Below are 18,389 nucleotides of genomic sequence, written 5' to 3' on the forward strand. Positions count from 1 at the left end.
ACTTTTTAACTGTTGCTAACTTGACTAAAGGATGAACAGATGCTAAAAGTTCCCTTGCTGACCTAGATTGTGGGGTGCACAGGCCCAAATCCCTAACACCCACCTCACTTTCTCCTGACCCCTTTGTAGTCCCCTCCCACCCTTTTCTTTTTGATCTGTGCTCCAGTGAAAGCAAGAGGTTCCCTGCTGACCATTTCCTCGTCTTTCTGCCATGCTCCCGCTCTGCCCAGGAGACTCATCCCATCCAGTCTTAAACTTCATCACAAGCTGCATTATGGCCAAAGCCCACAGCAACTGCAGCCACGTGGCAGGATTTTCACCCGGTGTGCCCCTCCTCCTCCCTCCCCTCGAGCCCCTCTCTTCCCACCTCTGGCCCTCTCCTTAAAAGCTTCTCAAAACGTTTACATCTGTCGGGACACAACTGTGCCGCAAGGCTTTTTGTGTTTTAAAGGCGATAACTAATAAAAACAAAACTTGGTGCAAGAATGAAACTCCAAAGCAGGCAAGGTGGTGTCTGTGTGTGTGTGCAAGTATTTTTCTTCCCCCCTCCCTCTCCTCTTCTGTACCACGTCTGGCTTCTCAAGTGGACCAAACTGCGCTGCAGTATTGATTTGATGGAGCCTGTGGGGCTGCTTCTGTCTGGTGGGGAAGGCTCTAGATGACTTCTGTACTGCCAAGTAAAGCCAACTTCTGGAAACGAGTTCCGTGCTGTGGTCTGATTTCACCTCTCATGTCGCCCTCCCCCTTTGCCCCACAGTGTTCTCTAGATGGGGAAGGAGCCGCATGCACAGGCCCCTGGTAGGGCTTGAGGGCAAGGTTTGCGCTCAGATGGGTTGGGGAAAGTGGTCTTGGGTTGAGGCACGAAGTGGGCTTTGAGCTCTTGGCCCTCAGCAAATCATTTCCAGATAGTCTCCGAATACGCAAACCTGTTAAGAACCGCCTCCTAGCTGCATCACCTTTGTTCTTGGTGTCCAGGTGAAGCACTGAAAAACAAAATGGTCTACTAGCCATATACATAGTTGGGAGCTCAGCTGTGGATCCTGCAAACTTCCGAGTTCTTAGAACTGCCAGGGAGATACTCTGCACAGAGAGCTTCTTTCTGGTGTTTGGGGGGCTTCTGGCAGCTTTACTTTCTGCTTGAACATTTGGCAAGGTCCATCTATTCTGCCAGTGTGAGCTCTCACAAACACTAGCGCAAGGCTGGACTTTAGTTTTCATTGTTGGGATTTCTCCCTTTCCACCAAATGGTGCTCAACGCACTTGAGAGAATTTTAAGAGCGTATTCATGCTCTCTTGGCCCCTGCCAAGCAGTAACCACTAAACCAGTTTGCAATAGCATATATGTCACCTGGTGCTTTAGTAATTTTAGCCCCTCTTGGAATTTGGAGAAGACGCTGTGGATGCAATGATGCTTGCATATGTTTTGCCTAGTATGCAGACGTGGGGGGTGGGGGGGTGTCCTGGTGGGAGGGTGAATGGAGGAGATCCTGGTAAGTCTAGGTCATAGGCTTATGAACATTTCCCAGTGCCCTTCAATATTCCTGTTTCAAAGTCCTAGGGATTTGCCCTAGGTAGACACAACACAACACTGATGAATTCTGACAGGACTATTACAGCAGAGATACTGCTAGACTACAGCCCCCAACATCCTTGACCACTGGCTATGCTGCCTGGGGCTGATGGGAACTGGAGTCCTATCGTGATTGAGACTGGTTTCTCTATCCCTGCTCTGCAGAAAGCTTACAGTGAAGAATCTGAAGGAATGATTAGCACTTGAGGCCCGTTGACCATCAATCTTCTGGGAGAACCGGGTCTTAATGACAGATTTGAAGTGAGAATCTCAGCCTTACTCCAATGCAATGCTGAGAAGCCAAGCAGAATGCCCCAATGAAGCTGGTCAATGTGATGGCAGAAAAGACTGCCCATGCCACTGTCAGATTTTATGATAGTGAAATATAAATTCCAACCGTAGCTGCCCCAGAGGACATTGTGACTCCAGCATTTTCTGTCCCTTGGAACTCACCTTTTTCACAGCTGCCAATATACTGGCTTGACCCCTTCATTCATTAGCAACCTCACGCCCAAAATTGCTGTCTGTCGACCTGCTGCCAACCCACACTCTACTTTGGCAAGTTCGAAGCTCTTTGCCCCAGTGCAAAAACCACTTTACAGTTAACGATGAACCACACTTTTGGAGTCTGCGGCAGTTGTCACCCTCCCAGTCATTTGATGTTGTTCGCATTGAGTCAGGCCAACAACTTTTTATCCAGCTTTATTTAAAAATGTTAGTTACAAAAAAAAAATCTACAAAGGGATACATTTTCGCCTCTCATCGGTGCTGAATCCGGGGAGGCCCTTTATTGCAACACCATAAATAGTTCAGAGAGGAAAGGAGGTTTTAAATTCAAGAATTCAAACTCTGCTATCTACAAAGGGTGAGGGTGGGGTGGACTTCTGCTTGTTACTAGTTAATACCCATCAGCAAAAGATGAATAAAAAAAAACCTTGAAAGGCAAATTTCATTGCACAGTAACTTGTTTTAATGTTTTTTAAAAAGGGGGAAACCAGACCCCAAGTTGCTTGTGATTTAAGTACACCAATCACGATCCACCTGTGACTCATTCCGCTTTGCCATTGCACTGCTTGAATGAATCTGAGCCAGTGAAGCTACAGGTGGATGGAGCCTGTTAGGTACCGTATGTCTGGAAAAACTGTCTCCAACAGACTGATTCCTAAATCTTCAAGTAACACAGGTTCTCCCACCCTCCCCTGCCCCATCCCACAATGATAATTATAATTAGCTGCACAACCCAGTCATTGTAACGCTTCTTCCTATGCAACACAATTCCTATGAATAATAACACAAATAATTTTCTTACAAGGTTTTTCCACATTGTGGTTAAATAAAGAAGGCTTTTCCCTACAGCCCTTAAATAAAACAGCAGCCCTTAAATAAAACCGCTACCGTTGTACTCAAGGATGGAGTGGGGGAGAACAAGGAAAGAAAACATCCTATGCGTGGTGTCTTGAGGCACAATTTTTATTGTGCAAGTCAGGAAACAGAAAAAAATAATTTCTCTCCTGGGACTGAACAGGTTTGTTCAGCGTTCTGCGCTAGGACCATGGAGGGTCAGCAAGGCATCTGTCTCTGTTACCTAAAATAAAGGGATACACATCACAGTAAGGACCACTCTTGATGCTACTGCATATTTCAAAATGGCAAACGTCAAACTGATACGGAGCAGGGAGATGTTATTACACAAAAGGCACGGCCTGCCATAATTCAACATCCTCGTGAATTATGAGGAGAATAATACTGTACACTTTTGGTCCAAGTTCAAACAGTGTTTTTGTTTCCAGCAGCATCTCAATGGTCAAAGGCGACAACCTGCTTGCTGGTATCCTTGAGGTGTCTCCTGTTGCACAAACATTTCCCCTTTCAGCTCAACATCTCCAACAGCCCACTGCCTTGTTTTAAACCAGGGTTTCCTAAACCTGTGTTTCCAGCTGTTTTGGGGCTACAGTTCCCATCATCCCTAACTAGCAGGACCTGTGGGTCAGAGATGAAGGGAACTGTAGTCCAAAAACAGCTGGAGACCCAAGTTTGGGAAACCTTGGTTTAAACCTAATTCATATGCATATACTGCAGCTGTTCTAATCATCGAAACATCCACAAGCAGATGAAGTGGATGTCAAGTCCAGGTTCAAATATCTGTTAATCCAGGAGATCACCGGCTGACATTTGGCCAGTCCCCTTCTCTCCCATAGCTGCTGCAAGAATAAAACAGCCACACAGAGCTCTTTGGGGGAGGCCCCACAGAACAGAAAAAGCAACGGAGAGGCACCTGGGCTGGAGACAGAAGAGAGGCAGAAAAAACTGGGCTGTGGGTGCAGGTCTTTCGCAGACCACCAGGGGGAGCCCTTCAACCGTTCTGTTCACAGTGAGGCATCAGAAACAATGAAAATATTTTTAGTCTTTTTATGGTGCTCAAAGCATTTCACATGCATGCACTTTCTGAGTTGGGGTGAGCAACCAGATGCTGAGATTCCAGTTCCCATCATGTTCAATAAGGATGATGTGAGCTCAACGATATCTGCTGACTCATAAGGTCCCTGTCCCCCCAAATAATCCTTCCAATGCAAGGGAACTCAATATTTTATCAACCTCGAATTGCAACTATGGAGAGGAGCAGAGGGAGGGGTATGCTTTCAGGTACACCTCTGGAGTTCAAGGCAGAGGTGAGGTTCGAACTGGGGCCTTCCTGATTCATCACTCTGGGGCATTATACCAACTCGCGTAGGCAATATTGCTCTAACATCTTGTGCTCGGATCCAGGAGTCAAATGCAGCCTCTCCAAACTTCTTCATCTGGCCCTCAGGACTCCTGCATTGCAGGGGGGCTGGACTAGGGGACCCTTCCAACTCTGTGACCCTCTGACTCATCCCCAGTACAGACTGATTACCCCCAGGCCATACTTCTCACATCCCAAAGCATTTCGGTCTGGCTGCAATGTGTCCTTAAAGTGATCGTCCCTCTTGCTCCTCCCACTTTTGCATTTGGCCCCGCCCACCCCATTCAGTGCCCAGAAGGGACTGTGAACCTTTGGTTGAAAGCAGTTCCGACCCCCTGGCCTTTAAAAAAAAAAAAGCGGCAGGGACAGGGGCGGAATAGGGAGTGCTCACAATACCTGCCACTCATGAAATCCGCCCACTTTCTAAGGCTGATGCTAGCAAGCCTTCCAGTTTTCTCCATTTGTGCTGTTCCCCTGTACAAACAACCACCCGTGTGGCTTCCCGCTTACCAACAGCCACTTCTAAACGGTGCTGCCAAATTTTCAGCCGTCGCAACGAAAGTATTTACATCCTGCACCAGGATCCCCTTATTCTCCATGGCCTCTCGGCTGGCGCTGGGTTTCTCTACAAGGAGCGAATGAAAAAAGGAGATGTTACTGCTGCTATGTCTGCAAAATATACAGTGCCTTGAGATGGCTTCCCAACAAGCTAAATTCCAGGGAGCTGGGTCAGCTCTGGGTATGCGGGGATGGAATTGGTTGGGGGAAATGCTTGAGCTTCCAATATCAGCTGTGGCCTCGTGAAACTGGTCAACCAGCAGTAACAAAGAAAGGGTGCGTCCGAGCTGGGAAGCAGGAACCCAAAATGCCCCTGTGTGCCTTTGCTCTTGATAAGACCAGATCTGTATCGGGAAAGCAAACATAGTGCTGCTCTCCAGCTGCTTTTGGACTACAGCTCCCACCAGGCAATGGTCAGAGGTGATGGGAGTTTTAGTGCACAACACCTGGAGAACACACACGAATGTAAGCAGAGCCTGTCCGTTGGTTCAAGACAAAGTCCCATCTAGCCCAGCATCCTGTTCTCAAGGGGGACAATTGCACGCCTCTGGGAGAGCCTGCGAGGAGGACCTGAGTGCAAGAGCACTCCCCTTGGGAATACTAGCAACTGGAATTCAGAGCTACACTGCATCTGACCATGGGTAGAATATACCCATCATAGCTAGCAGCCATCGACTCCATGAATTTGTCTAATCCTCTTTTCAAGTTCACTACATCTGCATTTTTCCCTTAAAAAAGACAAGAAAAAAGTCCCAAATGTTTAGTTTGCTCTCGTTTTTTTCTAAAAAGCTCCCAACATAGCTCCAAACCCTCGATCATTTTGGCTGCCCTTTTCTGAACCTTTTCCAGCTCTACAATTTCTTTTTGGAGGTATGGGAAGCAGAACTGAAAACAGCATCCCATGTGTGGTCGCACCATAGATTTGCACAATCTCATTATGATATTGACACTTTTATTTTCAACCTCTTTCCTCATGATCCCAATTAGGGTCTCATTGGTCCCAATTAGGGTCTCATTGGTGGCTCTGCCATTCAGGAATGCAATCATACCTTGGTTCTCGAACCCCTTGTGACTCAAATGTTTTGGCTCCCGAACGCCACAAACACGGAAGTGAGTCTTCTGGTTAGCGAACTTTTTTGGAAGCTGAACATCTGATGTGGCTTCCAATTGAGTGCAGGAAGCGCCTGCAGCCAATCGGAAGCTACGCCTTGGTTTTTTAATTTTTTTCGGAAGTCGAACGGACTCCCGGAACGGATTCCATTCGAGAAACAAGGTACGACTGTACTCTAAACCTCTGGAAATTCTGGAAAAGCTCAAGGCGGTGGGAAACTCCTCTCAGCATGGCCAGGACCCACAAAGGTTGCTTGTCTGCACCTCCTTTATCACACTGCCCTGGAAATGTTGGGGTTGTGTGTGTGTTGGGGGCAGAGGAGAAGATATCCATATGAGAAGTGCCCCCACAGTCAGGATATGGCAAGGCCAAACCAACTGGAAGAGTTGTAGCATCTGTGTAGGGCAACTTGCTACGTTTCTCTCTGGATACAGAAGGTCCCACGTTCAATCTCCAGGTAGGACAGGGAATGTCCATGTATGAAATCCGGGAACACTGCTGCCAGTCCGTGCAGGCAATACTGATGGACCACTGCTCCAACTCACTATAACCCAAGGGTGTGGGATGAGGCAAAAGGTTGCACAGATCTCCCTACCTGTGAGGAACACAGCAAATCTCCTGCTAATGTGCTGAACCTGCAAGTTCAGCAAGCAATTCAGATGCTCGGATCTCGGGGAGGACTTGGAATCGCACTGATGGTAGTGGAGAACTTCGGTGATGTTGGAACCCTGGCAGGATTTCAGGAGCATCTCCTTGGTGTGAGCTGCAGGGTCCTTCCTGCAGGAGAACAAAACGTTAAGGGAGTTTGGTCCCAAACAGCTTTGAGTTCGGGACGGTGCCCAAAAAGCACACCTCTTATTCACAGAATAAGAATCGGAGAATGGGAAGGGACTCCAAGGGTCATCCAGTCCAACCCCCTAAAATGCAGGATTCATATGGTGGGTTCTGCCCAGAGAGTTGCTTCCTGTGCTAATGACATCATATAAAAAATGAACAATAATGCAGGAACATCCTACGGGAGGTCTGTGTGCTGAAATTCAGAGGAACTGAATACTTTTCATTTAGCCAGCAGCAGGGCGAAGCAGGGCACATGTGTGTTACATTGCAGAGAGAGTCAGGCTTTCGGGACCCAGAGGATCTCTTTCTCTCACAGCCCACTGCAGGCATGTGATTGGAAGCAGCGTTCAGGGGAAACATGGTTAGGTAATGTCCTCAAGCCAGAGACCAGTTCTGCCCAGGTTCAGACCTCCTCCCAAGGAGCAACTAAGAAAGCAGGGTCCTCAAGTGGATCTCCAGTGCAGCAGAGCCAGACACCCCTGACCCAGACTAGAGGTCCCCATGGCCACTGCCTGGGTTCCTGGCTGGACCTCACATGCATGGAGCCACAGCAGCAGAGGAGACAGTGCCAGGCAGGAACTTCCGAGGCAGCTACTCAGGAGGAGGGGAGGCAGGTGGAAGCACTGACTCGGATAAGGGCCTGGCTGTGTGCATACCCAGGGTCTGCATCCGACGCCTCAATCAACTTATTTGATCATTTCAGTTAACTGTGGTTTTAAACCACGGGTAGGCAAACTAAGGCCCAGGGGCTGGATCTGGCCGAATCACCTTCTAAATCCGGCCCGCAGACGGTCTGTGAATCAGCGTGTTTTTACATGAGTAGACTGTGTCCTTTTATTTAAAATGCATCTCTGGGTTATTTGTGGGGCATAAGAATTTTTTTTCTCCAAAATATAGTCTGCCCCACACAAGCTCTGAGGGACAGTGGACCGGCCCCCTGCGGAAAAAGTTTGCTGACCCCTGTTTTAAACGGTCTTCTTGTTACCTGAGAGCTTGAAACTGGGCAGTCTGTAAATAAAGGAAGTGAGTATCCCGGCAGGCTGTGCTCGTGGGACGGGGAGGTTTTCTCTCCAGGGCAGCAGGAGGAAGTTTGTGGCCCTCAATGATGGAATACGGGGGGGGGGGGGCAAGTATGCGAAGCGGTGGGGTGGGGACTCTGCAGGGATTTAGCAGGAGAAGGGATTTAGTCAGCGGCAGAGTCGTCCTCACCTGGCGTCCTCTCGGAGTCTTTTGGTCTCTTTGTAGTGAAGGAGCCAGCTCCATCTCCCGTGGCTGCAGTTGAGCTTCTCCAAGGTTTTGATGGCATCCTTCAGCTCCCCTGCAGGAAGAGCATCAGCACAACAGGACAGTGAAAACGACAAAGTTTGGCTGCCTAGAGTTCCGTCTCCACTGTCACATGGTAACAGCTGGGTAGCCCCGGTTATTAAGGCTGCCGGTCCTTAGCAATCAATATTGCCACTGTCGCTGTTTACTGAATCATCCTCAGTATTACTGATTTTCACCCCACCCTTCCTCTCAAAGGAGCCCACAAAACAGCAAAGCCATCCCATCCCTTAAAAAAAAAAACCCTGAAGAATTTAATAAATACTGGGGGGGGGGGGCGGGATATGTCACGTATCCTCAAAGGTTAATAATTTCTAGGGTGCCAGGGAACAGTATTTCAGCCATTAAATGTCTGGGTGAACGTTTTAAATTTCCTCCAAAATGTTAATAATGAACGAGACACCTCACCAGAGAGGGTGTTCCACAAGCAGGGAACTACCACTGAGAAGGCCCTGTCATGGATCAACGCTGACAGGGCAATGCCCAGCAGCACGACCAGCACCTGGGCCTCCTTCCTGATCGTAGGGCCCAAGGTGGCTGGTATCGGGTGAGATGCTCTTTCAGGTATTTGGGACTTCATACGTAGCACTGCAGAGCACCATACTAATGGGAGATGCACCAGGCTGCATCTAAGGGAGATAGGAGAGAGCAGGGCTCCCCTCTGTGGACCCAGCTGGGACCAGTAGTCATTTGGCTCCTCTCCTTCCCAAACTGCCTCCTTCAGCAGCCATCCAGCTGGCTGCATCAGAGGGGGAGGCGAGAAAGCAAGGCCCCTCCATCAGCTAGACTGGGACCATTGGCCTTCTTTCCTGCCAGGCCATTCCGTCCTATCCATATGCAAAAGAACAGAAAATTGGTACCTGGATTGGCTGGCTTTCCTATCCCTTTCCATTCATCTTGTATATTGGATGTGCTCACATGTAGCACTAAACCATGGTTTGTCACTACAGGGATGAGTCTGAGCAAAATGTCAGATTTGCACCCTCCTTCCCTTCTTCCTTTGTGGGCTCACTGCGTTGTAGGATCCAGGAATCCTGGCTTGCAACTCACTCTAAGCAAGATTCAAAACAAGCCAACTTCTAACCAGGGAGGTATGAAGCCACCTCGTTTACCAAACTAGAATGTTAGAAGCCGGGATTCCTGGTTTTGCAAAGTGGTTTGCAAGCCAAGATTTGTTGAAACTAAGTGAAGCAAATCTCCATGAGAGGAGAGGGAGTGTGCAAGCCTGACACGGCTTGGGCTCCGTGACGCTAAGCCATGGTTTAGTGCCACATGCAAACACAGACAATGTCTCTTACGTTGTTAGTTGCTGCTTTGAACCATAAACGGAGAGCAGAGGCAGGTGTATCGAATGCAGTGATTTAAAAAAATGCTCAAAGCATTTCATATATACCCTATTGTGTTTACAGCCACTCTTGTTAATTATGGCAGAATTATTACCCCCATATATTTCCAACTGGGAGTGTTTGTGTCTGTTGCTGGGAGTTTGCAGCAGTGATCTGTTGGCCCTTCTAATGTTCTCGGACCACAACTCCCCAGGCATCACGGGCAGGTATAATGATAACTGGGAGTCTAGCAAGCCAGAGATTCCCCCCCCCAAAGTACAGCTTGTCTAAGGTCACCCAGTGAGTTGAAAGCTGGACTTGAGTTCATGGCTCACAGCTTGCACCATTAACAACCACAGGGTCCCTCCTCTATGCTACCTACATTAACCTAAATGAGGTTATTAAAAACACTGTTAAGTCCAAGGGATTCAATTTTTAAATGAGGGTGCTTATAGGTCATATCAGGCTCTGATCTGAAGATGTACATCCTTTTGTTCAACAGAAGGATGAGAGGTACGGGGGTGCACTGGGCGAGGCTTCCAGCAGAAGACAAATATTTAACACGAAGAGACATATTCTCCCTGACATGCTTGTTTTCTACTTGCAGGGAGGTTTGCTTCTATTTATACTGTCACAACATTCAGTCACAGGAAACAATCCCTGTGCACTGTTTCCAAAGACACACCACCCTCCAGAAAGTTGTGCTTTTCCGGAACTGGCACCCTGGGCGCAACATCTCACCTACTGTCATCGCCTCGAGCACTTTGTCGTCAGACACCACGAAGCCCCCGCTGTGGAACAGCTCCTGATACGTGTGGTCAAAGATGTCCTCGGGGCTGTCCACTCCCACAAAGCTCACGCTGGGAAAGCGCTTTAGCCTCAGCAAGGAAGGGATCTGCCCAGGAGACAAATTTTTTTCAGGTTCAGCATGGGTCCATTGGTTACGTTTCCCTCGTGTGGGCAGAGGGTGCACAAGCCGGAGATCTGACCCTTCTCAGACTTAGGGAGGAAGGCACACACAGAAACAGGAACTCCGACCCACAACAGATAGCAGTCGGGCCTGTGTATTCCCTGCTAAAACTTGTTTAGCCTTCCAAATTTAGGGTGATGGAGGGGGGAATCCTGCCACCTGTACGATCGAGCAAAGTTGCAGAATGCTTACGGCACTGTAAGCAAGCTTCTCTTTCACAACCTCACAGGGACAGGAAACTTGCCTCAGTGAAGGCTGCGGTTCAAGATTAGCAGGAAGCTGAACGCTACGCCCAGTGTTGGCGACGACTGGGAAACCGTGATGTCTGAAACCAGTATCATGAATCGAACGTCATACCGGTGGCGGAGGGTCTGCTCTGCATGCAGAACTGAACCCAGGTCCAATTCCTGACAGCCCAGGGGGTCCTCTGTGCAAAACCCTGGAAAGTTGCTGCCGGTCAGTGTAGACAAACTGTGCTCGATGAACCGAAAGTCTGCCTGTGCAAAGGCAGCTTCCTATGTTTCGTAAAGCACTGGAGCACCAGGGAGGGGGAATGTTAGAAGCATTTGGCAGCAGGAGGGAAGAGAGCCAGCTTTTAATATCCGGAAGCTAGTTTTCCTGTGCCACCCAGGAAAGGCACTTTTGAACCTACTTTATATATGTGTGGGTATATATCCTCATTCCTAATGATGACCATCAGTCTGTCTCCCTCGGGGCGGCTTGTCTTACAAAAATGCAGAGGCTTCATTTCCATATGACTCCCTTTTTTCAGCAAGCTCTGAAACATAACATTAAAAGAAATCCATCACCAAAACCAGAATGGCTGCTTTCAGTTAAAAGCAAAAATGAAAACAAAACCAGAGTTTTTCTATGTCTTCAAGCAGCAACAGAAATTCAGGATAATTCTGCAGCGAAGGGACAGAGACGAGGCTTCTAATCCAGTACAAACAAAATCCATCATGTTCATTGCTATTCATTTTTCCCATTTATATGCCACCTTTTCCTCCAAGGAGCTCAAGGTGGTCTGCATGGTTCTCTCTCTCCCCTCCCCCATTTATTCTCACAACAACCCTGTGAGGCTGAGAGACAGGGAGCAGCTCAAGGTCACCCAGCAAGCTTCATGGCTGAAGTGGGGATTTGAATCCTGGTCTCCCAGGTCATAGTCCAACACTATTCTGCTAATATCACACTTCTGTTGTCCTGTTCTCCTCTCTTTAAATGGGAGGTTCGCCCAAGGCTGTTTACTGCAGCAGAATCCCATCCAAAATCACTTTCCATGCAACGAGGAAACCAAGTCCTGCACATTAAAATTAAATATGATGTTCCTTTTTTTAAACAAAAGCAAAGAGAGGAGGGGGACATGGACAGCTGAGAGTGGGTTTGGGTTTTTTTTTAATGCTAGAGCCCCAGAATGACTGAACACCCAGAGAATCAGAGCCAGAAGGGACCTCAAAAGCCATCTAGCCCAAGCAAAGAGGAGATGCACCATGAAGCGGACCAGCCTTTGTCAACATGGTGATACTGGGGCACCCTCACTTGGTGCTGCCATTTTCAACATTAAACTCCAATGCTGGCACCCTGGACATCGTGGTGTGGAAACCTGGGCCACACACGCACAACATCCCTGCCACCCTGTCTCTGGCGTGATCACAGTATATTACTGTTCGGCATGCGCAAACACTAACCAAGGTTCCCCTCCTGAGCCGGGTTAGAAGGTGGTTTGCATACCCTGGTTCAGAGGGGAAACCAGGTTAGCATCATTCCACACCAACAACGCTGGAAAGGCCAGGGTCAGGGCATCTGCTTTACATGCAGAAGCCCCCGGGTTCAATAGTCCTGAACCCCTGAAAAGCCACTGCAACCCCTGAAAAGCCACTGCAAGTCAACAACAGTGGGCTAAATGAACCAACCGTCTGACTCGGTGCAAGGGAGCTCCCTATGTTAAGGGAGAAATCCAGGCTGAGAAGGAGCGTGCAAGACAAGGGCCCGGTTCCCGATTTGCAAACTAGAGTGTAGCCAAGAGTTGTCGCCCGTTGCCGATTTTGCCAATGCCTAAAACCTGGTGCAATATTTAAAATGTGAAACATCTTACCTTTAGTCTCCCAAAGAAAGGACTGTCGCCCGTTTCCACCAGGTAGAATGCATAAGGCTTTTTGCAAGCTTCCTGGGCAACAGTTTTCAGCTTGAAATGTAGTGTGCTGCACAGTTCGGTGAAGAGCTGCTCGTAGAATGGTGTCCCCCGAGGCAAGGAGGGACACATTTTCTCCACAGCATCTTCTGAGGTAGGATTTGGCTCTCTGGCCGCAGAACTCGCCTGCCTGTCGCCCTGCGTCATCAACCTGCTCAATTCGGCAAACTCGTCCATGATGACCGATATGTCTCCTCGGGAATCCTTTAGCTTATTTTTGTACGTTAACTTGTTGAGGTGGAAAGGAGCGGATGGCCCTTGTCCTTGACCTTTCGTTCTAGCAGCATTGCTCGCTGATTCCTGGGCAGAAGCAAACGGGGAAGGAGGTTCGGAAGGGTCGCTATGTCTGCTTCTGGGGGTGCAGTGTGGGGCACTGTGCCTCGGGCCCCGATTCAAAATAGTTATCAGAAGCGGGCTTCGGCTCCTGGGTGGCACACTGAGCTCAGGAGCTTCAGGGACCTTTCTGGATGGCAACGTCTCTGCCGTTACCTGAAGCAAACGCTCCTGAGTACCTTCGCCAGAGGTAGGAGGTTGTGGTTTCTTTAGGGTATTTTTTAGCTTATCGTGGAAACGCAAACACTCCATATCTAAAGTGCTCTGAATGGGGTCGTTCAGAACCCTCCAAGCCCTATCCGAGAAGTTTTTCCATTCCTGCTCTCCAAAAAAAGCATTGCGCCTCTTGGAAGCGTGAAAAGTTCTGCTTTTTTCTTGATGCTTCTTGGTCACAGTAAAGTTTAAATATTCCTTTAGGGGTCCTGACTCTTCGGGAGGAGGCAGCACAGACCTATCGCCTTCCCTGAACGAGGACGGCCAGTCATACTGGATAGTCTCAGTCTCGGTATCAGGCACCGCCACCTTGTTTTCCAGATACATCCAGTCTTCACCCTTGTGCAGCTCGTTCTCAAAGCTCAGATCACTGGCGCAATTCATTTCCAAGGCATCTGGTGAGGCAGCGGATCTTGTACACGGTATCTCAGGCTGACCTCTGTGATGCACATCTCCGCAAAGTTCTGGGACACCGTCCACAGTAACACGTTCATTTTCCCAGTTTATATTCATACCCGTACCTCCGACAAATGACACGGGTCTTTCACCAGCCAGAGCATCTTCAGAGTCCTCCAGATTCTCTACCAGGTTTTCATACAGATCTTGTGCGTCTTCATGTGCAGGTGACCCAGATTCTTCGGATAAACATTCCACAGGGCGCACTGATGGCACAAAGGGCAGCATTTCTCTGCCTGCCTTCCTGAGCTGGTCTTCGCCCTTAAACATGGACACTTCCGAACTAACTTGTCCTGGGTCAACCCCACACAACGCAGCTGCTTGGATCAAGGGGAACGGGCGTTCTGGACTTCTTGCACCCGTGTCTTCCCACTCCGGGCAGCAAGAACTTTCAAGGGTTTCCGCAGCAGCTCCTGTCTCTTGATGAGACTTCCTTTCAGCCACATCCACTTGAGCGGAACTTATGCTTCCCTGCAGTGCTGAATGATACCACCTGTATCTTTGTACAGCCACGTGAGAGTCTCTCTTGTTGCTAGGCTGCGCTGAAGGGTCACCTGCCATCGCCCATTTGGGGTCATAATGGGCAAGCTTGTCAGTGGCATAACTCTCTTCATCACTCTCAGGAGGGGTCACACACTCAAGGGTAACTGAACTAATCCAGTTTAAGGCTGGATTCTCTTTCGCAAAGGCTTCTTCTTTGCTCACGGCTGTCATGCCACTCACTGTATCTATCAACTCATAGAGAAAGGACCTGATGTCTTCAGGCACAGTAACTACAGCTTGGCTTAGCTTATCATCAGATGCCGATTCTCGGGGCACAGGAGAGACTTCAGCGTCCTCACTCTTAACGCCACACACTTGATTGTCGGTACTGGTGTCAAATTCTTCATTATCCAAATGCCAGCCCTGGCCCTGAGAATCACCAAGTCGTTCTGTTGTCTGCCTGGCCTTCCATTCCTCTTGAGTGGCTGTGTTGCACTGCAGTTCATTCACTTGCAATGGAGCCACACCTACCAGATGGAGGGCTTCCTTTTCCTGCAGGATGCAGGAATCCTCAGCTGAACGCATTTGCTCTGTGAGTGTGCTATTTTCAGCCGAGTGCTCTTGGTTCCCCGGCAACTCTTCCTCTTCATCAGATATTACTTGATAGACAGGACAAACCTGCAACTTAACCACATCAGCCATGTGGATTCCATCCTCTTCCGGCGAAACACAGGAACCCGCGACCAAGTCTATTTCTTCTTCAGGTGCAAGATTTGGAGCCGCTAAAGCACAATTTTCTTGTTTCCCTGTGGATTCCCCTTGAACTGATGTGCTGCTATGCGCTTGGCACGGTCCACAAGCTTGCAGAGGACTTGAGTCGGCCAGGTTACCCTCTTCCTGGGAAATGTCTTCAATCAAATCCATTTGATTTAGGGATATGTGATGTTTGGTTGACTCCGCAGAGTCTTCTTGGGCAGTTGGCAATTCTATTACATCATCAGGACTTGTTTGATGGACATGACTCGCCTCCGGTGAAACGGAATCAGCCAGATTCATTCCTTTCTCTTCCATGGAACCAAAGGAAGTATCGTCCGAATTGGCTGGGTTTGGAAATTTGGGGCTGTTTGCCAGTACAATAGAATCTCGATTCTCTACAGATTCTCCCTGAGTTGCCATATCCTTTAATTCACCAGCTTGTGCAGAAGCTGAATCTTCTAGGTTGATTTCATTATCTTCCTGGGACCTACGGGTGCTTTCAGCCACATCCATTTGGTTTGGAGACATGGGGTGTTTGGCTAATTCAAAGGCGTCTTCTGTCTCTGGAGTCTGGGCTACGTCCTCATGGGTTATTTGATTTACAGGGCTAGTCCGTAATGGAAGGGAATCAAACAGTTTGCCCTCTCTATCTTCCTCTGAAAGGCAGAAACCCTTAACAACATCTGTTGGCTCTGGAGAATTAGGGGTTGATACTACAAAGTCCTCTTGGGTACCAGGCGATTCTGCCTGATGCTCGGAAACTGTGGCTGGTGATGGTGGAAAGGTGATTGGGCTGCCTCCAGGGGATGTAGAGGCCCTGGCAGCTTCTCTGTCTTCTATTGCACAACCTTCCTCTTCTTTGTTCTCTTGGTCCAAGTCCACATCTCGGGGCTCTGAGTCAGCATCGATGCTGTCCGAAAGAGCGAGTTCAATTGATTCGCACCCCATGCTCTCTCTTTCTATATCTTCCTCATCTGCAGGGAGATCCTGTGACCCCCTCCCTTCTCTACAAGGTCTGTCGACTTCCCTACAATCGCTGTCTGCTTCTAACCAGGCTATTTCAGCAGGGCGTAGCAACGCGGCGCCACCACTCTGTGGGCTGCCCTCCTTCTCCTCTGCAGAAGGAGAGGAAGCCTTTATTTCGCAAATCTTCTCTGCAGAAATGCCACCAGCCATCGTGTCCGCACTAGGCTGTTTGCTGGCTGAATTCTCCAGGAGTTCCACATCTTTGGAAGCAGCATCGCTTTGGGAAACCTCAGCTAAGTCGACACTTGCAGTCGCCTCCGCATCAGTTCCACGCTCCTGAGGCCTCGGACACCCTTCGGTATGCTCATCTGTCAAGTTTCTCTTCTGGCTCTCTGCAGAGAGGGCAGGATCCGGTTCATCAGGTTCCTCCACAGCCACCTGAAATAAAAATTCCAAATTTCAAAAGTTCAGAGAGACAGAAAGGCAAAAAGTAAAAAAAATAATTCTCCATAGCTATCTAAATTTTCAAACTATCCTAGAGCAGTGAAAAACAAAATCACAGCACGGTGCAAACGTTTACCAACACATCCTGCCTGGAGTTGAGAGAGCCTCGGCCCTCCTACCTTTTCAAGATCCTTCAAGGTTTACCCCACTGTGCTGCTTCAAGAATAAGCTGCCACAACTTGTTACAAATCGTCTCTGCTAGCCATGCCTTGTGGCCTAGCCATCAATCTTCCCTTGTTTTCGCCATTCAATCTGGTTAGCAAAAAGGGGAAGGTTTGTCGTGGGCAGAGTTCAAATCACTGTGTTTGTCGCAGGTTATGGCAGCAGGTTCTGCAATGCTATCCAACAGATAAATAGGGCCCTGAAAAGTGAGGGTTTTCCATTTCCCAGGTTCTTCTCCAGACCTCCTCCCTGAACCAAGATGGTTCTTTAATCCCAGTTATTTAATAAATAAGAAATGTGTTGGCTTTTTGTCTCCGCTGGCTGTTCCAAGTTCATTGGGGAAGGTCATCAAGCTCTATGGGATTTACAGCACAATTTGCCATAGAGGCTACTGTCATACTACTAACAGGAACAAGAGAAAAAATTGATAGGAACTGTCCATGGAAATTAAAGGGGAATCGGTAAGACTTTTCTTACATTTAAAGCCGATTTCCCTTTAACTTCCATACAGTGTTACCTTGGTTCTCGAACAGCTTTGTTGTTTAACAATTCGGCTCCCAAATGCCACAAACCCAGAAGTAAGTGTTCCAGTTTGCGAACGTTTCTCGGAAGCCGAACATCCAGCATGGCTTCCACTTGAGTGCAGGAAGCTCCTGCAGCCAATCGGAAGCAGAGCATTGGTTTTCGAGTGGTTTTGGGAGTCGAACGGACTTCTGGAATGGATTATGTTTGAGAACCAAGGTACCACTGTATAGATAGTTTCCAAGGTTTCATGGAGGACATGTTGACAGGTGGCTATCCATAAAAATGTCTATTAGGAAACTCTGTACGTTTTGTTCTGTGAACCGCCCCGAGATAATCAAATCAAATCAAATCAATCCAATCAATAATGGGTGAGGAACCTCTAGGCTCTCGACTCTACCCAATTTTCACTCATGAATGAGACTCAAGGTTATCAGGGCCTGTATCTCAGCAGCAGAACACTCACTAGGCAAGCCGAACCCAGGTCGAATCCCTGGCACCTGCAGACAGGGCAGAGAGCCTCGTGTCTGACACACTTGAGAATCATTGCCAGTCAGTGTAGTTAACTCGGCGTGATACTGGGTCAAATGGACCAGTGGTCTGAGTCGCTAGAAGGCAGTTCTCAAAAACTGCAAGAGGTTCCAGGCTTTGAAGTTAAATCACCCATAGGGTTTTACAGATGTAGCTATGCCCGGCTGTAGCTCCGAGCCTCTCACTGCTAAATGGTGCCAAGTGTACCAGCCAGGCTCTTGGCACTCAGCATCTGCCTCCTGCCCAACACTGACATCTGATCTACCGAAGTCTTTCTTACTTTGTCAAAAGGATTAACCTTCTCTTTCGGCTTGCTGGCAGCAACATGGGACTCTTCCTCCTCCTCCTCCTCCAAAGGCATGGGTTCATCAGGGATAAGGATGGGGGCCTCATCCTCGATGCAATTCGTAGAGGACAGTTCATTACAGGAGAGGGGCTTCTCCGAGGAAGAAACCGCCCTCTCGTCCGCTTCTCTGGGCGTCTGGTTATCGTCAGAGAGAGAGTCCGCGGGGCATTTCTCCAAACTGTACGATCCCTCGCAATCGTCGTCGATGATTTCAAAGGAATCCACCCTGCTTTTCAGTGTGACGCATTTGGCAGGGTTTCTGTATTCAATCACTTTCCTTACTGCAGGGGATCTGAACGGCTTGCTATAAAAGAGCGCCGCCCACATATACAGAATGCGCATAATTTCTTCCGAATCATCCAACAAGCGGTCGTCCCAGGGCCTACAGAAAAAGGAAATGCAGACTTATTCTTGATAAGTTTTATTTTAAGGCTCTCTACCTGACTGGGTGAAATCGCTTCATTTTTGTCTTGGGTCCTGCATATTCTGCATAAACAATTTAAGAAGGATGTT

The 18,389-nt window shown here is 48.6% G+C and overlaps 1 protein-coding gene across 3 annotated transcripts in view; it reads right to left on the minus strand.

The window, feature by feature from the left end:
* Window positions 1-542: 542 nt before the first annotated feature.
* The window catches only part of TASOR2 (transcription activation suppressor family member 2), a 57,517-nt gene continuing 39,670 nt past the window's right edge, over window positions 543-18,389 (minus strand). For 2 of the 3 annotated variants that reach the window (XM_035128555.2, XM_035128553.2), the window contains 8 exons: window positions 17,811-18,258; window positions 12,509-16,249; window positions 11,069-11,194; window positions 10,188-10,341; window positions 8,008-8,116; window positions 6,557-6,738; window positions 4,803-4,917; window positions 543-3,155 (listed from right to left, as the gene is read on the minus strand). In XM_035128555.2, coding sequence (XP_034984446.1) covers window positions 3,152-3,155; window positions 4,803-4,917; window positions 6,557-6,738; window positions 8,008-8,116; window positions 10,188-10,341; window positions 11,069-11,194; window positions 12,509-16,249; window positions 17,811-18,258 — 4,879 coding nt within the window. In that variant the 3' untranslated portion in view covers window positions 543-3,151. The remainder of the gene's footprint in view (window positions 3,156-4,802; window positions 4,918-6,556; window positions 6,739-8,007; window positions 8,117-10,187; window positions 10,342-11,068; window positions 11,195-12,508; window positions 16,250-17,810; window positions 18,259-18,389) is intronic. The other variant, XM_035128556.2, reaches the window with a different exon arrangement.

Source organism: Zootoca vivipara, chromosome 10 (assembly GCF_963506605.1).
Source record: "Zootoca vivipara chromosome 10, rZooViv1.1, whole genome shotgun sequence".
Taxonomy (NCBI): domain Eukaryota; kingdom Metazoa; phylum Chordata; class Lepidosauria; order Squamata; family Lacertidae; genus Zootoca; species Zootoca vivipara.